The 25075-nt window shown below is 31.2% G+C and overlaps 1 protein-coding gene across 1 annotated transcript in view; it reads left to right on the forward strand.

Annotated features, from left to right (window-relative positions):
• The window catches only part of LOC106462744 (H(+)/Cl(-) exchange transporter 7-like), a 172582-nt gene that overhangs the window by 132857 nt on the left and 14650 nt on the right, over positions 1 to 25075 (forward strand). The window contains exons 17-20 of the mRNA XM_022390078.1: positions 5139 to 5225; positions 12142 to 12234; positions 21820 to 21903; positions 23150 to 23230. Coding sequence (XP_022245786.1) covers positions 5139 to 5225; positions 12142 to 12234; positions 21820 to 21903; positions 23150 to 23230 — 345 coding nt within the window. The remainder of the gene's footprint in view (positions 1 to 5138; positions 5226 to 12141; positions 12235 to 21819; positions 21904 to 23149; positions 23231 to 25075) is intronic.

Raw genomic sequence — 25075 nt, forward strand, 5'->3', positions numbered from 1 at the left:
GTTCTCTGTACCTGATGATGACAAAACCTTGTCGAAACGTTGTACATTTGCTTCATTACCCATTCAAGCCGTCTTCAGCCATTATTAGTCTCAAAGTGGGTTCCTCGTCACCAAATTTTAATGTTTAAGAGGTTTCTTTTGAAATGAAGGAATAAAAAACATAATATAAAACCTTGAATTATTATCTACTAGGTAATGTCAAGTTCATTAAACTGCATTAATGTAAAGTGCTTTAATTAAATTTTGAATGTAACTCAGTAACACTTTGTGACATGTGCAGAAAGGGATTTAAAGTGTGTGATAGTAGTAATAGGGTTAAGTGTTCTGTTAGATTGCACTTTTACAAAATAAGTGGAACCTTTATGCTTTCAGTGTTGCACAATTTATGCTTTTGTGTATGTTATTTTTTTTCTAAATGATCTTTTGTTATGTCTAATAGGTGGATTAGGTGTTCAACGAGATTACAAGCTTGCCATCAAATTTTACTCTCTAGCATCTCAGTCTGGTCATGTGCTGGCTTTCTACAATCTTGCCCAGATGCATGCTACAGGAACAGGAACAGTAAGGTCATGTCAGACAGCTGTTGAGGTATTTGTGTCCTCTAGAATCCATAGTTATACCATACAGAACATTCTTTCTCTTAATTAGTGTAACTAGTGTAAGGAGTTCTTTCTTTTTAGTTTGCTCATGATTCCTGAATTGTTCTTTATTTTGTTGTTAATTATTTTGTTTTTTTATTCTCTAAAGCAAAAGTGAAATAGTACAGTTCAAAACACATTTCTTTTACAACAGTTTTTATTAAAAATACTAAAATGTATTAAAATTGTTTACACATTAATCTGTTAAATATACTACAGAATATAACTAGGATCATTCTCTTGAATATGTAGAAATACTAATGAAGATGTGTGTTTTATTAAATATTCAACTTACCTTAGTCTCTGATCAAGTAATGTACCTTTGGCTTTATTGATGTCTAATAACAGTGTCTTTGATCAAATACTCCACCTGTATAATGTTAACATAGTTATTAATTAACCCTTTTGCAACAGTCATCCTTTTCTGTGCATGTCACAAAGTTTTTAATGACTTACATTAAAAATTTAATTAAACTACTTTTTCTTTATGTTATACCAATTAGTATAGCATAAAATCATAGCTAACAATGCATATTTTAATAGTATATAAGTTGTAAGTTCTTGATTTTTTTAAGGAAATATTAAAAAGAAATCCTGAATTTCCCATAGTTTGAGAAATTACATTTTTATCTAGGCATCTCCTCTTCTTTAATTGATTCACAACTCTTCTGCTCCAATAAGTACAAAATTAATGCAAGTTACTCACTATCAAATCGTTATTGTTCAGTCAGAACATAATTCTTGTAGCTTTCAATCATGTTTGGTTACAGATCCATCAAATAGAAAATCAGACCCCTCTTGCCACACCCATCTGTCACATCTTATCTCTCAGGATTTGTTAATAGATTTCTCTTATGTTTAATATTATATTACTTATAACCAATAGAAAATCAAGGTTTTCATCTATCAAATGATGTATTATATTACTTTGTTTTCTGAACAGAGAATTCTCAATTTGTCTTTTAGTACATGATTCGTTGCCATGGGAAAGATATCGACTACCGTGGATGAATTTGGGATAGTTATATGACATTGTCTGCTTCTTGCATATAATTATTCTATATTCTTTGGTGCATTATTTAATTAAATAAAAATTGTTTAGTGCATTAATACCATCAGAATACAAAAGTAGGGTTAAGTGTCCTCGTTAGTTGTTAACGAAAAAAAGAATACCCAAATAAGTACTTTATTTCTTGTTTTTCATAGGTATTCTTTATTTATTATTATAAAAGTAACTAAAATGTAAAAATAGGAATTTTTGTAGGTTAGTTAAAGTTAGATTAGGTAAAATAGATAATAATATAATAAAAATGTTTCATGAAGCACATACATGAGCAGCTTGGAGTAGCTCATTGGTAATGTAATTCGATAGCGTAATGTAAGTTGCATGTTCCCTAAATGAGTTACAACTTATAATGGCATGAATAGTACTTAGACACGGTTCCAAGGGCAATAAAATAATAAAATTTAAGTATAAATAGTTGTATACCGTTAGGAACTTAAAGCTACTTAGGATGAATGAATGTAGTTTCATGTTACAATTGAAGTCATTCTAGAAAGAAAAAAAAGGGTAATTTAGATTTATTTCAAATTTCTTTTGATGGTTACAAGGTTGGTCAAATTGACCAACTACGTATAGAGTTACAGTAGAGAAAATATCATATAAAATATAAAGTTTTACTGAAAAATGTTTTAAATGTATTTAGTTTTTGGAGATTATGCAAATAAATTTGAAATTTTCAGATGAAGAAAACTATTTTTAATCTTAACGTGAAAATCACTTTGCACTTGGATTAGTAAAAAAAAAAAAGACGATATATTCATGGCAAATCTTTTTTTTAGTGTATTAAAAATATTTCACTGAATTTTTTTGTATGTGAAAATATACATATTATATTAAAAGTTATTAATATCAAAACTATAATGCCTTTAAACGAGTACAAATTAGTCTCACATGGTCAGCCAATTTCACCGAATCTCTATAGAGAGAGTTAAGGGTTGTTGTTTGTAATAAGGATCTTTTTGATTAAATTATTTATCTTCCAACTGATCTCATAATGTCACTCCCTACCTTTTTCATTATTCATATTTTTTACATTGAAATGATTTATGAAAAGAAAAACTTTTTGCCACCAACACTTGTCCCTTGATTTCTTTGTCTAACTCTTTCTATACAGGGTTGGTTGATGTGACCGACCTTGTAACCACGAAGTAACCATCAGAGTTCCATACTATAACTTTTAATACATTTTGTGCATTTTTAGGAAATTTGGCAGCTTTCAGTAAATATTACAAGTCTTTTATACACAAACATTTCTTAAGTGATGTTGCTAAAGATTTGTCTGTGAATATATGGAGTTAGAGTGTTGACTGCTCCAAGTTTAGCCCTCACTTATTAACCCTATCTCCATGGGTATCCTTTACTGTTCATGACACAAGGTTTTAGTGTCTTACATTCAACATTTTTCTTAAAGTACTTTTTGTTTATGTTATACCAATTTGTATAGCATAAAATCTTAGCTAATAAACCATATTTTAATAGTATATAAGTTTTAACTTCTTAATATTATAAGGCAATATTTTAAAAAATTCTGAATTTCCCCTAGTGTGACACAATTTCTCTATATATGTATTTTCTTTTCTCTACTTTATCCACCACTCTTCCAGTAACTACGAAATGAAGTGTAAATTACTCACTATAAAATCGTCATTGCTCAGACAAATCATAATTTTTATAGCCTTCAATTTTTTTGGTTGCAGAAATATCAAATTGAAAATCAGACACCCCCCCTTGTCATAGCCTCTCTTTTAGGATTTGTTAATAGTTCTCTCTTACGTTTAATTATATACATTACCTATAACCAATAGAAAGCCAAGGTTTTCATCTATCAAATGATGTATTATATTACTTTGTGTTCTGGACAGATAATCATCAGTTTCACATGTAGTACAGGCTTTGTTCCCACGGGAAAGGTAATGACTAGCTTGGAAGAATTTGTAATGGCTATTGTTGTATAGTTAGAAAGCCAGAAAAACTGTGATTGTTAGAGGAAATTGTTTTCTTTTTGCATATTATTGTTCTATGTTCTTTGTTGCACTTCTTAATTAAATAATTATTTAATCCCCTACTACCATTAGTATAAAACAAGTAGAGTTAAGTGTCATACATAGTCGATAGCAAATAAAAAAAGAATAATCGGATAAGTACTTTATTTCTTATTTTTATTCTTTATTTATTATTATAAATGTATTAAAAATGTAAAAATAAGGATCTCTTTAGGTTAGTTAAGGTAAAATAAACAATAAGAATATTTCATGAGGCATGCACACGAGTAGCTCAGAATAGTTTGTGGGTAAGGTACTTTGTTAGTGTAAAGTGATTTACAACTTATAATGGCACAAACAGTAGTTAGACATGATCCAAAGGGCAATAAAACAATAAAATTTAATTTTAAACAGATGGATACTTTCATGAGTTTAAAGCTACTTAGGATAAATGAATATAATTTCATGTTACATTTGAAGCCATTCTAGAAAGAAAAAGAGGGTAATTTAGATTTATTTGAATTTTCTTTTGGTGGTTATGAGGTTGGTCAAATTGACAAATAACACACAAAATATGAAGTTTTACTGAAAACAAACATTTGAAATGTATTTAGGAGGTTTTAGAGATTACACAAATTGTAATTTATAAGATGAAGAAATGTATTTTTAGTTTTAACATGAAAATCACTTTACACATGGACTATTCAAAACAAATACTTGATATATTCACGGACAGATCTTTTTTTAGTTTATTAAAAATACTTTACTAAAAAAATATGATTTTTTGTATTTGAAAGACATAATTTTTACTGAAAGACTTGCCAAATTTTGTTAAGATATACACGCTATATTAAAAGTTAGTAGTATCAAATCTATAATATGAAGTTTTACCAAAAACAAACATTTGACATGTATTTAGGAGGTTTTAGAGATTACACAAATTGTGATTTTTAAGATGAAGAAAAGTATTTTTAATCTTAACATGAAAATCACTTTGCACATAGACTATTCAAAACAAATACTTGATATATTCACGGACAAATCTTTTTTTTTTAGTTTATTAAAAATACTTCACTAAAAAATATGATTTTTTGTATGTGAAAGACGTAATTTTTATTGAAAGACTTGCCAAATTTTATTAAGATATACACACTATATTAAAAGTTAGTAATATCAAATCTATAAAGACTTTGAACGAGTACAAAAGAGGTCATGATCAGTCATATTGACCGAGCCTGTATTGAGAGAGTTAACACATATACTCTGTTTGTTTTTCATTTATGAAACATATTGATTCAAAATTGAACAAATTAAAATAGTTATTACACTGCTTTACTGTTGGATGGCCAGGATGAACAGAACCTCATTTGTCAGCATTACTTAAGTAGGGACAACATTTTATGTCTCACTGTAATTTTGCAAAATCAAAAGGCAGTCTGTTTTATATTATTTTAGCCAGCATCCTTATCAACTAATCGAACATTTGGAAGGTTTCGTGGATTAATCCTTAGATGGCAGCTTATTGTACTTCTACAGCACAAGGTAGGTGTTATACAATAAAGCTCTGTTATGCTTATTGCTATTTAATATAATGTATATTATGTTATAGAAACATTTGAAGATAATTGAAGCGAGCTCATGTGGTGAAGTTAATTAATTCTGGAAATATCAGAATCTAATAAGTTGCCAGATTTCACAGTTATCATGATTACATACTCAAAATGCTGTCTGAGATAATTATTTAAGCTCTATTTATGTGGTTTATCATCAGGACTTTATGAAAGAGTTTCAAATTCTGTTCATATTTAGAGTTTTTACCAGTGAAAAATCATTAAATTCAAATATTTTTTAAATGCAAATTTGTTTAAAGTTATTTCTTGATAAAGTAGGAAAAACTGCATTTGCCATTAGCATTTTCTTTATATATATCATTGAAAATGGAATCAATGAAGATATTTTGAGGCCACTAAAATTACAATAAGAACAATTGTATCAATCCCAGACTCTCTTTTTTATTCTCTCTGTCTCTCTAGCTGAAAAGACTGAAAAAGGACAGCTAGGAAATGTAGTTTTTTCCTCTGGTTTTACTGAAATGTTCTTTTTTAATTTTGTATATATATTTTGGCTTATTTTTTTCTTTATTGGCATGTTTATGAAGTTGTAAAAGTTACAACCTTAGTGTTTGACATAGCATTGCCACTAAATATATATTTTTTTAGTTACCTTAAACATAAAAAAGTTAACTTTTACAGTTTATGAACACAATACACACAGTTTTAATTTTTTTAGGTACAAGTTTTTTGTTCCTTGGATTATACATGTATATGTAATAAGAGAAAACTTCTGAGAACAGATGTCATGCTACTGCATGTTTCTGCTAAATGTTATTCAAGACTTATAAGTGCGAGCTCCAGCATAGCAACAGGGCTTGTATAATACACGTGTAGGTGATTATTTTTGAAACATGAACATTAGTTTTTGCTCAATGTATATGTGAACTATACCATCTTAATCAAATGAAAAAGCTTTATGAACTTATACATTTACTGAACTCTCTTTTTGCAATTTCTTGTCACCTCCATTTATCTCAGAGTTTGTTCTCAAAATTTTAGTGGAATTGAAATTCTGCATGTTATACATACTTTCACCCAAACTAACACAAACTTTAAATTAAAGTAAAACTAAAATATCACAATGCCAAGTTATCATATGCAATAAAGAACATACACAAAAACACAGCCTCTTAATGCAAGTCTTCACCCTTTCAAAGCAGAAGCTAATCTCCCTATAAGTGTCAAAATTACTGTCATGATTCAAATCTTTATAGCTAAGCAAGATTGCTCTTGTAATCTACATTCTCTATATAGCTGTCCAAAACTTGCTCTAACAGTTCACCTTCTATATTTGGCTGTTCAAGACTGCTCTAACAACCCACATTCTCTATATAGCTATCCAAAACTGTTCTCACTATTCCAATTCTCTATATAGTTGTCCAAAACTGCTCTAACAATCCACATCTCTATATGGTTGTCCAAAACTGATTTAATAATTTACATTCTCTATATAGCTGTGCAAAATTACTCTAATTATCCAATTTCTCTATATGGCTGTCTGAAACTACTCTAATGATCCACTTTCTCTATATGGCTGTCCAAAACTGCTCTAACAATCCACATCTCTCTATGGTTGTCCAAAACTGATTTAATAATTCACATTCTCTATATAGCTGTGCAAAATTACTCTAATTATCCACATTCTCTATATGGCTGTCTGAAACTACTCTAATGATCCACTTTCTCTATATGGCTGTCCAAAACTGCTCTCACCATCCACATCCTCTCTGTAGCTGTCCAATTGAAATAGGATTGCAAGAAACTGGAAGTATCCCTGCTTTACATGACAGACGTAAAACACTCATACAAGATAAAGTAAGACACGATACAACAAGTCCATGAAAGAGTTTATAAGTTCTTAGACTGGACCAGCTACAGAAAGTAATTCCTCAGGCTCAGTTTGACACATGACCTTGACTGGATTGAGCATGTTCCAAATTAGAACTTTAGGAAAATATTAGAAGTTGTTTAAATATGAAATGTACTATAGGAGAGTGAGATACATAGTATTTGTGAAAGAAAGTAAGTATGAATATTATCTGACAGTATCTGGAATGAACAGGGAAGTCAGTACTGGCATATCTATCCCGTGATGGATTAAGACTTCATGCTCTGTTGCAGCAAAGCTGCAGACTCCTATACTGTTCCAAAATTCACTAAAACTCTTGCCTTATTCAAATGTGTATTGGGATGGACAATGGCCAAAGTACTGTTAAGCACCAGGTTCTCAGGTATACCAAGAGACATTACTCACTAAGCATACCATTCAAGATGACAGAGAAGGGATGCTATTGTAAAACAGGCTGTATGTGACATATAGTATCAATGGTCAAAGTACTGTTAAGCACCAGGTTCTCAGGTATACCAAGAGACATTACTCACTAAGCATACCATTCAAGATGACAGAGAAGGGATGCTATTGTAAAACATGCTGTATGTGACATATAGTATCATTTGTGTTGATTTCTGCTTGTAACTTCACAAGCTGGCAATCACTCGCCTCTAGTGGCCAGAGCTTAATCCTTGTTAAGTACTCTCACACCATACTGGTACAGAGCTATAAGAATAGAACACTAGAATACTAAGTAAAATTGTACTCTGACACTTTGTGTCATATGTTAACATTTTATTTTTAAACATCTTGGTAACACTATATCTTCATTTGGCTGTTTTCAACCATAAAAGTTAACTTTTCATGCCATGTAGGATAACTATTTCAGCTCTCACATCAATGTTGACTTCTGTTTCACAACAGGTGTAGCATTTTCCTTTCATTTTCTCAAACAGTTTTTTTGTATTTTGCCTAATATGATTCTATGAATTTGGCTAGACAAAAATATGCATATGTGTGTGTATGCATTCAATATATACCTGTGGATTTTGTTCAGTAGGAGACTTAAACACAGTAGGAAAACATTTGCAATTTTGTGCACTTTCATTGCCAGACTCTTAATACATTCTGACTGTTTACTACATGATGTCATCATGGGTTGAAATGAATAGAATAAGCTGAAACAAAATTGAAATTCCAACTAAAATTAAGATATGGCAATGTGTGGTTTTTTGGGGGTGGGACTACTTCTGTACATTTAGCATCACATGGAGTATCTGTGATGCTATATTCAATATTTTAAATTGGTCTTTTGTTTCATTCTGAGATATTATCATCTTTATTTATTTATATGTTCAGCCACTTCCTGTCCTTTACCTGTCTTACCTGCAGGGTTTATTCATTCGTCTTGTTTACTCGATGCTGATTGGGGTTCTGGATCGATCAGTCCCACCTCAATCACTTCTTGGGTCTTCCCTGTTTTATTCTGTAGTCTTTGATCACATTTGGGTAGGCTGTTTCTGCATGACTGAAAATGCCCACAATAAACATTCCTATCTGTGGTTTGTTTGTTTTTCACCACGTGATTGGATACCAGTTTCATGCCTTGACCTTTGGATTTTTTTTCTGTTCCATATGTCTTTTGAGGGGCGGTCTTTACCTGAAATTTTGGGGGATTTTGCCAACAATGTTGATTGGACATCTTCCTTGAGTTAGCTCCTTTAACATGAGGGTTATCTTCACATACTCATATACCTTCCACAGTTGGATTGGGTAGTTGGATTTCTGGTTGGTTAAGTTTTCCTCTTACATACCTCATATTCTAGTTTCTTTGAGGTGTGTATTTTTTTAAACACCCTTCTGTCGGGCCCATCCATTCTCCTCCTTGAATGCATTCACAGGTGATTTCTGTTATCCAAGCTTTTACTTTAGGTTTTCCTGTTAATTTTCATCCTTCCCTATTAGTCTAAATGCATTGATAGCTGAACATATCCCCCATGACGTTGGGTTTACCGCTTTTTTCCCCTATTCTGGATTGTTTCTCCTCCCTGATGCTCATCTCCAAAGGTAGGGGGAGTGATTCTATCAGTAGGAGACTGCAGGATAATGGTCTACAGTCGAAAAGTCTCATCCTCTTCACATGCAGGCACTTCTGCCAGTCTGAGGTGCTTCGGTTCCCACTCATCCTCTTGTCTGGTTTGATTAGTCCTGTTTCATTTATACTTTCTGAGGGTGGTGGCTTATATCACTTGCCAAGGGGACACTACTTCTTGTTCCCTTTGATGTAAACAGTGGATTTCTTCTTTTTTTTTTGAACCCTTGTACTTCGCAAACGTCTCCTGGAGGGTTGTGTTCCAGGTCCTTTGTCCTCATAGCAAATTGACTTTCCAACCCTGACACACTTTCTGCTAAAGAGTGACTTCTCAATCCCCCTAATTTTTGGTGGCTCTGCCTCCTGTGGGGTACTTCTCCATGTGAAGTTTTTAATCTTTTATCACTTCCCAGTTAATTATCTCTTTTGTTTTTGGTCTTTGGTTCATCATCCAATTACGCTGTCTGTCATTTAGTTGAGACAGATTTACATTAGTTTTTCTCATTCCATCAGTCTTCTTCCCCAGATTTTTGTGCATCCGTGTCACTCCAGTTCAGATCTTTCTGATTGATCATTCCTGGCCAGCACTGCTTTGGTTTTCTCAGATGTTTTGGCTCGATTTGTTACTTTTGTTCTGGATTGATCTTATTCACCTACATTTTAGTGTCTCATGTGGTATATTTCTTTTGACTTTTTCATTTCTTCCTGTCTTCCACATTTCTTTTTAGTGGGATCCAAATTACCTTCTCTGTCCAGTACATGTTGTGTGTTGCTTCATTATTTTCAAAGCCTCTTTCTGTTGAATTAGTTTCCTACAGTTTTCTCCTCTTACTACACTTCTTTCTCTGTGATTTTTTCCTTCCTCCCTTACCTTTTGGGTTTGGATTGTGATTCAATTGGCCTTTTATTTCTTGTCTCCTTTCTTCCCATCATTATTTACTTGTGTCTTCACTCCTATCATGCACCTTCCTTTTCCATGCATGTCTACCCTGCTGTTCGTCTGTCTAGCACTAGGACTACATTCTCCATTCTCTGCTTTGGGTAGCTGTTTCTTCCTTGTCTGGGTAATGTCATCCACCTGTTGCCATCCTTCACTCTCAACATGAGACTGTGACTGGTAAGTTACCTTTTAGTATATATACCTGTTCTTTTTTAGGGGCATGTCCCTCTTTTTCTATCTGGATCCCACTCTGTGGTGAGTGGTACGTGACTAGGTATTCTTTAACCGATCAAGTCCGCACTGTCTGGCCATGTCGACTTACATATTATATTTTCATGGCCATGCAACACACACTGCAGAGATGGGGTGTTTAACAAGATCGTTTGTAGGTTTATCCTCATGATGCAATTGCTTGATAAATTTGCCTGTCCTGGATCATACTCACCCATGGACTACATGGGTAAAGCAGAAGGGGGCAGCTGTCCATCCCTGTTATGCCTTGTATTGAATAAATCGGTATGGTCTGCTTTTGAAAATATAGTTTCAGGTGTTCTTGTTCCTTTGGACTCTCTACCTCATTTTCCCACCCTTTTTTTCCTCTAGTGGAGTTTGAGAGTCCTTACCTCTTTCCAGTTCCTGAATGGGTTAATGACATACAAATAAAATATAGAAATGATTATACAACCATTCAGTTGAGAGTAGGGTGGTAGTGTTCTGCTGGTGTAGATTTGGATTGATCTATCAATTTCTTATATTAAAATGTGCCCCGTTCATGGGTCGGGGGAGGGTTCTTGATTCCTCCATTCTTATGAACTTGAGGTGAAGATGGTATGATCCTCTTTCCTACACCCACTGGATGGTTGGATTTTGGATTGTAGTCGACTTTTCGGTGTTATGATCCTCTTTCCAACCCCACATGGATATTGGTACCTTTAAGCCGGGTTTTGGATTATAGTTGACTTATTGATGGTAGGATCCTCATCCTACCCCTGCGTGGATGTCGGTTCTCGGCAGCATGGGTTTTGGATGTAGGTGACGTGCCGTGTACAGTCCATCATGTCTTAGCCACTCTACACCTATTTTATTTTGCTTACTTTTATATTTTCTGGGATAGAGTTTTATAAATATTGTATGGTTTGGATCACTATCTGACCTTAGTTCTCTCCCACTTGGATGTGCTCCTCTTTTCATGTGAATGGAGATAAGTACTTATCAGAAATACATTTTCAGTATAGGAAAATTATAACTTTAGACATCTTCTCGGAAAAACTAATGTATCAAATTATGTATGTAGTGTTTATTGTGGTATTACTTGTAACAATAAATTGGTGTAATTACTAGTTGAAATTTTGGATTGAGGATGGATGGGATTTAAATACCTGTGACATGTCAGATGTATTAACTATACCTCAGCTTTTGCTTCCTTTAGTTATGAATTTGGCAAGAGTTTTTCAGCCATGCCTATTAGACTGTAAAGCTCAAATTCCTTTTTTTTTCTTATTTATGTGCCAATTTTAAATAGTTTCACTGAAGAAATTGAAAAACGTAGGATGCCATCCTTGTAAGCTTAGTATGTTTATTTTGATTTTATTATTTACTTCACAGAAACTTAAGAGTAATAAATGTGAGATTGAAATCAGTTATTATATATGTGTGTTCTAAAAGTTGAACATTAGGATAATGCTTATCAGTGTTTTAAAACATTCAAATACAGATCATAACAATTAACAAACAGTGAACATCTGGAAATCTCTCTTTTAATGTAGGATTGGAACCCAAAACTGCACATACTTTAAACTGAATTAAGAGAATTAACTCGCAGATGCCAGTGCATATATTCCTATATATGTTTTACAATGCACATAAATAACAGAAACCTTTTATATTTATCTTGATTTTTAGTTTCATATGTAGAGTATATTGTTGCTGTTTACTTAATATGAAATCCTTCATGTAACTATAAAATAAATTCCATTTTCCAGGTTTTCAATGAAACAGCAGAAAGACAGTGGGCTAACAAAAAACTTACTCTAAATGATTTCAGAGATGCTTATCCAAGATACCCACCTATACAAGTATGTTTTGTAACTAAGTACCTAAGTTACTCTAGTTTATATGATAGTGTATGCTTGTTTTTATTTAATGACCAAATGAGTTGCAGGTATTTTTTCATTTCACAGCTTTTTAGTTCTAGTTATTTTTCATGATGTTAGAAAAACATGTAGGTTCAAAAAATCAGTTAAAAACAAAAATAAGAAACTCTATAACTCAAGCACTGTTGGTCTACCTTTCAAAAGTGCTCACGTCACAGGGTTTCATACCTTTGCATAAAGTTATAGTATGTTTTTTGTACCAACAACCTTTTAGTATTCGTGTAGGTATTTTGAACTGAAATATTTAACTTAATTAAAATTGTGTTAGGAATTATTTCTTATATTTCCTTTTTTTCTAATAAGAAAATATTAATGAATACAATGAACACTTTCTGTATTATTCTTGAAATTTTTGCCAAAAATTGAAGAAAAATTACCTATGTTCAGAGGGTAGAATCTTTCAATTTTAACTTTCATTTTATTTTTAGAAGTTTATTAAGTCTTTCAGCATGGGCTTGGTCCCTGGGACTAACCTCATAACCAGTTTGTACTTGTTATAGTTTTCATGCTATAACTTTTAAATTAGTAAGCATATGTTAACGTAATTTTGCAGATTATCAGTAAACATTACAATGCTTTCATACACAAAATATAAAATTTCTTTATTAAGTCTTAAGGTTTGTAAAGCAATGTGTTTCTCATGCCTTTTTTTCTCTTTGCATGTTGCCTCTCCAAATAATTTTCATTTTCAGATTAAAAATACTTTTATGCATCAGAAAATTTTGAAATTTCATATGCAAAATCTTTATACAATGTCCAGATAGTTATCAAACGTTTCTTAAGAAAACTTTATTAAGAGAAAATTTTGAAATTACATATGCAAAATTTATGATGTCCGGATAGTTATCAAATGTTTCTTTAAGTTAAGAAAAAACTTTATATTTTATCTGTTATTTTCAGTAACGAAACTCTATATGGGTTTTGTAGATTTGACCGATCTTGTAACCACCAATGCTAAGAGCAGTTTGACTAGTTCTTTATATAATTCATTGTGACAGTTTTAAAGTAACAATTAAAAGAACGTACTTCAAAAAGCTCTCTTTTCTCTGTGTAGAAAATGGGCATGGCATCTGTCAAGAGAATTTTATTTCTCTGAACGGGCCCTATGGAACTTGAAAGAAGAATGTGTAAACAGAGCAATTAACCTAGATTCTTTCTATATATGGAAGGTTAGCTTGAGTCAAGAACTGTTCAAACTACAAATTTAACATTTTGTGAACTTATGGATCACGAGAGAAAATAACAAATCTTTAAGAACTTTTCTTTAAGGTTGCTTTTGAAATAAAGGAATTAAAACTTAGATAATATAAAACTTTGGACTATAACATAAATTTTAATGCTGATTTCATTGGCAAACATTGATCATAAAATAGCTTAATTAAAATTTAAATATAACTAAGTAAAATCTTGTATCATGTACAGAAAATGGTCACTGTAAAAAATGAGCTGAGATGTAAGCATTTATTAGTAAATGATTATTATGTATATAAAAAACATATTGGCCAAGTTAACAGATGCAGCATAACTGGATTTCTGTGTGATTGGACTGTTGAAATGGGCACTGTGAAACTGTAATTCTCAAGCAGTAGATGGATTATGGAAAGTTTGCAAGGGGAAGTGGTATGCTTTTGACATGACAGCCTTATAACAGAACCTTTTACAATGGAAAGTATGCAGTAGGGAGCCTAACCTATAAGCTTAAGAGATAATTGGACCCTCAAAAGTCATTGTCCATATATATTTGTATGGTTGGTGGATTTGGAAATTATGTAAAGAGAAGGAAGGAATGGCATTAACCTCAGTTTATTATGCAGAAATACAATAAAAGAGAATTAAAGATTGTATAGAATAAGTTGATGCAACTGATTATGGGAGGTGAAAGGTAAAATTCATTTTCAGAATGTGATGTTCCAGCTCCCATAATAACTACTTTACTGTGCTTTAAAACATGGGTTTAGACTTGTACTGTTCAGATCTCCTGTTTTACTCACATAATGGCTACCATCTTTATATCATCCATTTACATTGCAAGGAGAATTTAGTTATCAGTTTCATAGTTCAGTGTTTGTCCTAGTAGTCTTTCTGTGCTCATTAGTTCTAGTATTTTTAATTGCACATTGAAGTAACTCTAACTTATTTTAATACCTCCATTTAATAAATAACAGAGAACTTAGTAAGCTTGTATTGGGTGTAGTCATGAGCATCCCCAGAGGAGGACGAGAGAGGGCACTTGCCCCCCCTCTGGAAAATGAGAAACATAACTCTTTATTCATTCAGCATATGTATATGAATATTTTATATATTTACAATTTCACACTACTATGCCCTTCCCTGGGAAAAAAGTTTGCAGACACCCATGTCTGCAGTTATCACAGAAGGTATTGTGTAAAATATGTGTATATATATTTACCAATAATTCAGTCTTTGACAGTTGCCTTTATTGTAAATACAATTTAAATATATACTTGTAAAGATCGTTCCATGTGTATTAGTTTTGGAACATTATGAAATTCTTATCCCCCCCACCCTCTCTAAACCCAGAAATATAAATGAATAGCACATATTGCACATGGAGAATGGTCTCATCCATGCTAAAAGGCTACAAAATAAATTGAAGGTCATTGTATGAACATTAAAGAGCCATTAATGAAAAAGCAAATTAGGCCCCAAAATATACGTAGATTACATTACAGAGGTATAGACCCAAAATTTTCCAGGGCCCTAAGACAAATTCCAGTTTGTTTGTTTTTTGCCCCATGGTGCAAAGGTTCAGAGAATGTATGGGGACAAGGTTCATATCCAGTGCAGCATATGTTGATATTAAGTATTAAATGTTTAAACAAAAGTTGAGAATTTTTGCCTGAGACTTATGAATAAAAGATTTACATTCAAAAGGAAGTATTCCAACTTACTATAAATTCTGCATTAATTAAATATCTATGAAAATGTATATTTCTTTTTGTTTGCAAAAACAGAAGAAGGTATGTTACTGTTAGATGCAAGATGTCCATAAATTTGGAAAGAAAATTCTCAACATTTATCAGAAGTATAGCAAACAAACTATTGCTGATTTTTTGTCTGAATCCAAGTAATGTGCATGAGTATCAGTTATTGTAATTTTGTTTTTATTTGTAAATCATCAGGATATATAATAACAGTTTTTAATACATGGACTTATCATTTTATCTGTATGTTAAAGTAAATTGATTTAAATTTAACCCTTTTGTATTGGGCAGGTCACATTGTACATCACAACCTTTTACTGAGTTGCATTCAAAATTCATTTACTCCATTATATGTACATGAATCAACTTGGCACAAAACATAGTTAATAAATCAAATGTTAATATTTTTTAAGGTTTAAGTTCTTATTTTTTTTATAAGGAAATATTAAAGATAAATTCTCAATCTCCCCTAGTATGAGAATTGTAACATTTGCTCTCTGTCTTCTCTCTTCTCTAATTTATTTACCACCCCTCCAAGAAATTGCTTATTATAATATAGATATTATTCAGGCAAAGCATCTTTTTTATGGTCTTCAATCTTATTTGTTTACAGAGCCATAAACTAGAAAATCAGACCAACTTGCCATGCCCACCTCTCACATCCTGTCTATCACAAATTGCTGATGGTTCTCTCTGACGTTTTATACTATATTATTTATAACTAATAGTTTTAATCTATCAAATGATGTGTTATATTGCATTGTTTTCTACACAGAAAATTGTCTATTTCCTGTTTCTGTTTAAAATTTGTTTTACCTGAGTTATTAAAGGCTCTTATTTCATAGTTAGAAAGTCAGAAAAAGCATGATAATTGTAGGACATTGTTTGCTTTTTATGTTTTATTATTCTTTGTTCTTAGGTGCTTTATTTAATTAAATAAAAAATGATATAATATAATAGTACCATTAGTATAAAAGAGTAGATTTAAGTTTCATCAACAGTTGACAGCAAAAAATAAGGCCCAGGCAAGTACTATATTTGTTGTTTTTCATGTATATCCTTTATCTATTATTGTAAATATAACTGAAATATTAAAATCATAAACTTATTAGGTTAGATTAGGTAAGATAATGAAAAAAATTAATAATAAAAATTCCTCAGGAATTGACATCATTCTAGAAAGTAAAAAAGGGTAATTTAGGTTTATTTCGATTTTTGTTTTATGGTGGTTAGGAGGTCAGTCGAATTGACCAATCCCGTTTTCAGATAGGGTGAGAAAATAACAGATAAAATATAAAGTTTTACTGAAAAAAATGTTTGAAATGCATTTAGGAGGTTTTAGGGATTCACAAAGGAAATTTGAGATGAGGAAAAGTATTTTTAATTTGAACATGAAAATTACTTTGTACATGGACTATTCAAAACAAATTTTTTGTATGTGAAAGACTTGTAATATTAACTGAAAGACTGCCAAATTTTGTGAAGACATACGCACTATATTGAAAGTTAGAAGTATTAAATCTAAAAAGACTTTAAACAAGTACAAAGAGTTCACATGGTTGGTCAGATTGACCGAGCCCATGTTGAGAGTTAATTGTCATTCATGTTTCACTTGTGAGGCTTGTAAATAGAGGATAAATTTGATAGATGGTGTGTTCCAACATCTGGATGGTTTCTATTTCTTCAGATACCTCTTTTATAAAAGATATATCTAATTTTTCTCACACTGTAGTTTATACCAATGTTTTATTTTTCTATCCTTTATTATGACAAGTAAAAACTCTTAAAACATAAGATTAAACAAATCCCAATACATAATTCATGATAAGTACATATAATTTTTCTCACACTGTAGTTTGTACCAACATTTTATTTCTCTATCCTTTATGTGTGACGAGTACAAAGGTACACAGTCTTAAAACATAAGGTTAAATAGATCCGAATGGGTAATTTTTAATTAAAAAATTTAAAATATCTATGTACCCAACTTCTTCAATTGCTAACTCATGAAAGAGGAAGGAAAACCAAGGTTGCATTTACTATAGGGCTTTCCATGTGTGTTCAAGGATTTCTAATCTTCAAGAAGGTTTGCACAGGTCATGAAATCCTTGAAAGTTGTAGAATCTTATACACAAATATTTTGTGACTGGTAATCATGCAAAATCAATGGTTTTTATCAAGAGATGCTAGAAAAGTTTGTGAGTGTCTAACCTCATTTCTTCTATATTCCCATTTTTATTGAATACAAGCCATACCTTTCTATGTATCTCCATTTTATGAAAAAACGATCTCTAGAAAATGTGACTCATAGAAATGGAAATATACTGTCTTGGCAACAATGATTAGTAACAGACTTTGAATTAAGTACCTCTGTCTGCAAGTAAACGTGTACATGAATATTGTTGAAATAATATTCATAACATAATAAAATAAGCTCAAGACTCATTTGGCAGGATTTTAAAATCATAAAATTATTGATAGCAAAAATAACATGGATGTTTCAGAATTCCATCTTCAATAGAAATGTATCAAATATTAACAAAGTTTCTAGCCTAAGTTCTTCATCAGTTATTCTGCCTAACATTGGTTGATAAAAAGATAGAAAGAAATATAAATCCAAATTATCCAAATGGTAAAAATATAATAGTATAAGAGTGTCATAATCCTAGTGGCCATGTATGAAAAGTCAAATATTGGCCATTAAAGACAGCTTGTCAGCATATACCTGATTATTTCTGCCATTATTTATGCAGTGATTCATTTAGGCTGGAATATTTTGAGTGAAATTTTTCACCCCGTTACTAATTATTTTGTCTCTTTGTACTCTTATTAGTTTTTTTTTTTCCTAGGTCTAAAATTGTTTGATTTTCTTATAACCATCATACTCATAATGACTGATATACATAACAACACCTTTGACAAGTAGAGCTATTCAGAACAATTATTATTTTAAATATTGTTTAAACATAGGTATGTTTTATCATACAAGAACATTTACACACTGAATATCATGTTGAAATATAAAGGTTTTATTTATGCACAATGCTTCTAGTTCCTTGAAAAGTTCTTTTTTTTAGGTGGAAGTGCAGCAGTAAACTGAGAAAACATTTAAAGTAATAAGATGCAACTATGTGGGAAAATTACAAGATATAAAACATTGTTAATGTGTGAAATAATATGAGAATTGTTTTGGTAACAATAAGAGTAACATTGAATCTTTGCATTGTTGGCATTGTATCTTCATTTGTATATGATCAGCAACCAGTTAATACAAGTTGACTTAACGTTCTATTAGCAAGTTAAAATAATATGTTCAGTAAATTTTATTTGTGATGGATTTGTTTTTCAAAAAATGTAATTTAATTATAAGTAACAACAATTACATAATTATCTGAAGCTTTTAATATATGTTTGGAATCTTCAGAATTTCATCTTTAGTAAGCTAGAGATAAAAAAATACACAATGGTAATCATATACTCTATAGGGAAGGATATTATACAATTTTAGTACAAAAAAATGAACATATAATGCAAATTAAATCACGAGTATTAATAACTTTCAGATTAATTTGGGGATAGTAACAGTTACATAATCTTTTCAGTTACTTCATGATAATGGAGCTCTGTCTTCCAAGATATCGTAAGCAGGTGTGGATAAAGATAGTTTTAAGTCAGTGCTCGAAGTGGAAATTCAGAAGTGGGGGTATACTCGCACATAAAATGGTGATAGCATTTTCCATTGTTTGGAATTCTTAATCATGATGCACAAGAAGTGGGGGTATGCAAAATGTCAAATTAGAGAAGTGGGGTATACATACTCCCGTGTTACACTCCACCTCAAGCACTGGTTTTATTACAGTAAGTATTTTAAACAGCTTGGTAAGCATATTTGTTAAGAATGAGAAAGTTGTTTTCTGCAGTAAATGCTTAGGGTTGCCACTTCAAAAAGAATGCTTTGTATAAAAAAAAAATTTCTTTGTGAAGGGCCAGGTTAAGAAGAGGTAAGTTTGTAGGCCCTATTCAGTAGGCAAAGTTTAAGAATGCATTTGAAAGAAGAAGGTATAAAGCTATAAAACTGAGTGAATAGAACAATAAATGTATTTTTATGATGTAGAAGAACTGTTGGTATCATGATTAATTAAAATGTCCAGAAAGAAAATATGAGTTATTAGTCTCATTATCATGAGTAAAGTGTAGAGAGGGACGTTGTGAGTTAAGATATTCAAGAAAGCATGGGATATGGTCTTTATGATAAAAAATAAGGAAAGTATCAATTACTCAGCATTTGTAGAGAACAGGCTTGATGTTTGAAGGACAGTTGTTCATCCAATTCTGATGACAAAGAAAAAGGTTGATAAGCATTAGTCTTAAGGAAGAGCCCATAGTAATGTCATCTATCTGTTTGTAAAGAGTTCTTAAAAAGGAGAAAAAAATCTTTAGTTGAGAACTTCAACATAGATTTGAAATGAGATTCTGGAAGTCCATTCACAAGAATGTTTTTTGTAAAAAGCTTAGAAAGGGCAATGTTAATAGTTTCATCCAGGGAAATATTAGTGAAAAGAGCAGTGATATCAAAACTGGCCATTACGTGGTTTTATGGGGAGGGAGTTGACTGACTTTTCAGAAAAAGCTAAAGATGTCAGGTATTGTAAATTCATTCCCAGTAAAAGGTTTCAAGATAGATACAAGAAAGTACCTAAGGTGAAAACTGTAGGGTGTGTGGTTTGTGAACTTTAGGCAGGCCATATAATACTCTAGGTTGGAAGCCTTTAGTATATAAATTGTTGTAAACATAATCAGAAATAATAATTCTATTTCTCAAGTATCTCAGAAACCTACGAGTTTTTACTTCAAGCTTTAAAGTATAGACAATGGTTTTTTGTTTATAACTTTAAACTTGATATAATCATTAAGAATTTCCAGCATTTTTTTAACATTGTCAGCTTTGTTGAGAATAACAACTCCATTTCCTTTATCCAGTCAAGTGGTGATGACTTTTTTATTGAAAGAGAGTTCTTTAACTGCTACCAGTTCTTTAGGTTTCAGATTGGAGGATATCCTTCATGTGTTATAGTTATATAAGGTGGACAGTTGGACAGCTTTATACCTTCTTCTTTCAAAAGTAGTCTTATGTACATTGCTTGCCGATTGGGGCCTACAAACTTATCTTTTCTCACCTGGCCTTTCATAAAGAAATTTCTTTAATACAAAACATTCTTTTTTGAAATGGTTACCTTAAGCATTTGTTGAAGAAAACAATTTCTCATTCTTAACAAGTACATTTGCCAAGCCATTGAAAATAGTTACCGTGCCAAAACTATCTTTATACAAACCTGCTTACTATATCTTAAAAGACAGAGCTTCATTATCATGAAGTGAATGAAAAGATTACATAACTGTTACTATCCACAAGTTGATCTGAAAATTATTTTCAAACCTAATTTCAGACTTAAATTTTTTCGCTACAGAGATCATGTATCGATTGCCCATTGATTGCATCTCGTCTATTTATACATGTGCAGAGACTGTAAGGGCTCTTATATTGGGGAAACTAAGCATCACTTTAACATATGGGTATATCAATCAAAACAATGTTTTGTACAGCTATTAACTGTAATTATTATAAACATAATAAAAGGTTATTTATTTAACTTTGTTGGAGGTCATATTCTGTTAACATTGGTAAATTAAGTCCTTGAAAATGACAGTTTGGTCTTGAATCCTGTAACTGAATATGCTTGCCCTTTCAGCTGAAGGGGCATTATAATGTGATGGTCATTCACACTTTTTGTTTTTAAAACAGTAGCACAAAAGTTAGTGGTGGATGGTGCCTTCCCTCTAATCTAAGTTAGGGATGGCTACCCAGTGAACCACGTTTCAAGGGAGGCTTCAATGAAATATTTAAAGTTTTCTATGTAAATATTTTGATGAAAGATAATCTTCTACTTTTGTTTATACAAGATGAAGAGAGGAAAATATATAAAATAGTGTTCTTGAAAATCAGAGCCCACAGGGATCACACTCAGAATAGTATTTCTAACATAAAATGTAATTGTTTATCTTTAAACACAAAATTATCTGTTTTACCAACATAAGATTACTCGTACTGTGTACAGAATAAACAACATGTAACATCTCTTATATGACAATAAAATTTATAATTTAAAGAAAAAACCTTTAAAGGGTATTATCTTTTTTTTTTCATTTAAAATATTTATTATTGGATTTTTTTTAATTCTACATTTTAAAACTTTATATTCTTTTTTTTATGATAATTAACTTTTATTTTATTGAGATTCCTTTTAACAGTGTTATTTCTAGTGTACGTTTTGTTAATTTACAGATTGTTTAAGCCTGGCTTCTGAGACAAGAAACCAATACAGTCTGTAGATTGTTTACAGATAGTTTTATATTTTTAACCTACAGAGAAATAATTGGTCTAAAAACTTTTATTAAGTTAATCCTTCATGTGTCTTTTTTTTTAAATACCTTTTTAGGTTAGAATTCCAGAAATTTCAGTTTAAATATATGTTTGTGTATGTTTGTTTCTTTTTTCTTCTAGCGGGTTCACATATCACCACAGGAGAAAGAGTTTTCTATAGATCTCAGGCCTTTTATGAACCCATCAACTTATGCAGTTTCACATGTGAATATAAAAGCTTCTTTACTTTTTTATTATTAAAAGTTAGGTTATGTTAAGTCTCATTAGAATAGTCATAATTTTTAATTTTAGTGAGATGAATAATCATTTTCTAATTGGGGTGTTGGACATTTAATTAGAATATGGTGATAAGGGAAGCATGGAAATAGTAAAAACACAATGAAGTTGATACTCATTTAGTTTCTTCAGTACTTTCTTTTTCATAACAATTCTCTCTACTGTTCTCCCAATGCATTTTGTTTGAAAAAATGTGTTTTATTAGTTTATGCATGAAGCTTTTAGCTCTGTTAGACAAAGATTGATTTGGTATCAGGTGAAGCCAATCCATATTTATTTAGTTTATGTATGAAGCTTTTAGATCTTTCAGACCAAGTTCTATTTGGTATCAGATCAAGACAATCCATATTTACTTAGTTTAGATCTATCTGACCAAGTTCTGTTTGGTATCAGATCAAGACAATCCTTATTTACTTAGTTTATGCATGAAACTTTTAGATCTTTCACCCAAGTTCTATATGGTGTCAAGACAATCCATATTTACTTAGTTTAGATCTATCTGACCAAGTTCTATTTGGTATCAGATCAAGACAATCCATATTTAATTAGTTTAGATCTATCTGACCAAGTTCTATTTGGTATCAGATCAAGACAATCCATATTTACTTAGTTTAGATCTATCTGACCAAGTTCTATTTGGTATCAGATCAAGAAAATCCATATTTACTTAGTTTATGCATAAAGCTTTTAGATCTTTCAGACCAAGTTCTTTTTGGTATCATGTCAAAACAATCCTTATTTACTTTGTTTATGCATGAAGCTTTTATGTTTGTTGAACCATATTAACTTTAAATGAAAGACTCTTGGACAGTTTAACATTTAACTAAAACATCTATGGTGTAAAATATGCAATGATATGCACTGGTATATGGTTTTACTTCTGAACAATAATTCTCATTTGCAGTTTTATTGAAATTAAAGAAATATTAAACTTAAGTGGTTGTTGAACCTATCATTATCTTTAACTTACCATTTTTAACTCAGTTTTCTTGAATAATTAAATTTTAGAATTTATCTTTATTTATATAAATAGCCCATAACAATATTATAATTGTTGTAAATTTTGTATTTTATTAAACACAAAATAAACATTGTTGGAATTAAAAAATTCTGATATATTTACAAAAATCCTAACTTTTGTACAATGATTTGAGAGATATTTGATTCTAAACAGACTGCATCTCTTCCTCGTATCTTTCGCCTCTTCAGGGCTCTTGGACTTCGACATATTGTTGTAGTCAATGATCAACATGAGGTATGGCTTTTAAGTAGTTAAGGTGTTTTAGAACGTAAAGTATTTATCAGAGAAATTTACACATGTGCTGCTAAGCCAAACATTGTATATCTAATCTTATTTTGTATGTATAATTTGAAACAGTAACTACAAAATCAGAAAAATTGCTTTTTTAGGCATAATAAGTTATTCATTTCTATATCTAGCATAAAACATATGGCATTATATTGCACAGGTGTTTTTAACCCATTTGCTGAGGCTGGGACATATATTTCCCAGTGCTCCCCTCACACTGCAACTGGGACAGATGTTTCCCTTTGTCAACACTTTTTACGCCTTCCTCTGTTGGATCCAGGTTCATCATCTTGATTATTATCACTAAATGGACAGCTAGCATCTTCTTGTCTCATTGCCTCTTCATCATCCTGCATTTGAACACCGCTTGACTCACTTTCACTATCTTCTAAGCTTTCTGAGTCAAGCGTATCAAGCATATTTACATAGTAATTAGGGTTAACACTCACTGCTGTATTGATGCCGGGCACAGTCGGCACGCAGTTGTCCTAAATTCTGCTTAGGCATCTTGTTTGTTACTGAAGGGTTGAGTAGAAAACATAAAGGGAAACCATAGATCAACAATAAATACTTTTCAACTCATTTTACTCCCATACATCACAAGCAATAATTTTGAATGACAATGGGAAACATTTGTCCCAGTTACAGTGTGAGGGATGGGAGCACTGGGGAATACACATCCCAACTGCGGTGAAAGGGTTAACTAAAGACTTTTTTATTGAAAACTTTAAATTAGTAACAAATCTAAGCTTGCTGAATGATAGTTTCACCACCTTTTAATGCTGCATATCACAGAACTGCAAGGATTCACTGCTTGACACTTCACAATTTCTGGTCAACTAATAAACAAATTGTTTAGATATTTTTTTCCAAAAAATAATGAAGTTTATCTTTAACATATTCTGAACACATTTTTCATTCTAAACTAGTATGCAAATAATTAAGAATTGTAGATAACTTGGTTTTTATACATTTTAGAATGTTAAATAAAGTGGAAACTAATTTCAGTTGAACCAAAAAAAATTTTATTAGTTTTGTACTATTGTAGAAAAACCAAAGCTAGTATATAGAGTAAACAACTAATACTTAACTGTTGTTAGTTATATATATCAGCTAATCTATCTTAATTTCTTTGCTTTTTCTTCTAATAGTTTTACTTTAAGCACTTTTTAATGATTGGATTATGTTCTTATTTGTTGTTACTCTAGTTGAAATCATTCAAGATGAACCAGTCACTACCTTTTTTTCCCAGCTGTACTATTAAAGCTGGAGTATTTTTATTATGGGAATAAAAATGCTGGAAATTAACTTTAAAAAATGTAAAAATGTCTTTCTTGTTTTAGTTTAATTTCAAATGTTTGAGAAGTTGTTATTAATATTATCTGGTGGAAATATGTACTGCATAGTAGCCATATTAAAAGACACAAGTTGCTGAAGATTTTCTGAGGTTTTAAGTTGAATCATCCAATGATATAAAAAATACCATATCAAGTTGAGTTCATAAAAGAATGCTTACTAATGATTTTTCTTTCAAATTTTCCATCTAGTGATAAACATGGTGATATTTAAATTTCTTTGTTTTAAGGCATAAAACACACATACACACATTTTTATTTTTTAGTTTACTAGGTATTTGCAATAAAAGTTGAAAAATCACATTACTCTCAGGTATATATCACTTTTGTGTGTGTGTGTGGTATATTACTAACTAAGTAGTAAGTATTAATACGAATAAATTGTTTTGGTTCGTACTTTATTACTACTACTACCAACTTAAGTTTAAAGTTAACT

This window comes from Limulus polyphemus, unplaced genomic scaffold, assembly GCF_000517525.1.
Source record: "Limulus polyphemus unplaced genomic scaffold, Limulus_polyphemus-2.1.2 Scaffold1238, whole genome shotgun sequence".
Lineage (NCBI taxonomy): Eukaryota > Metazoa > Arthropoda > Merostomata > Xiphosura > Limulidae > Limulus > Limulus polyphemus.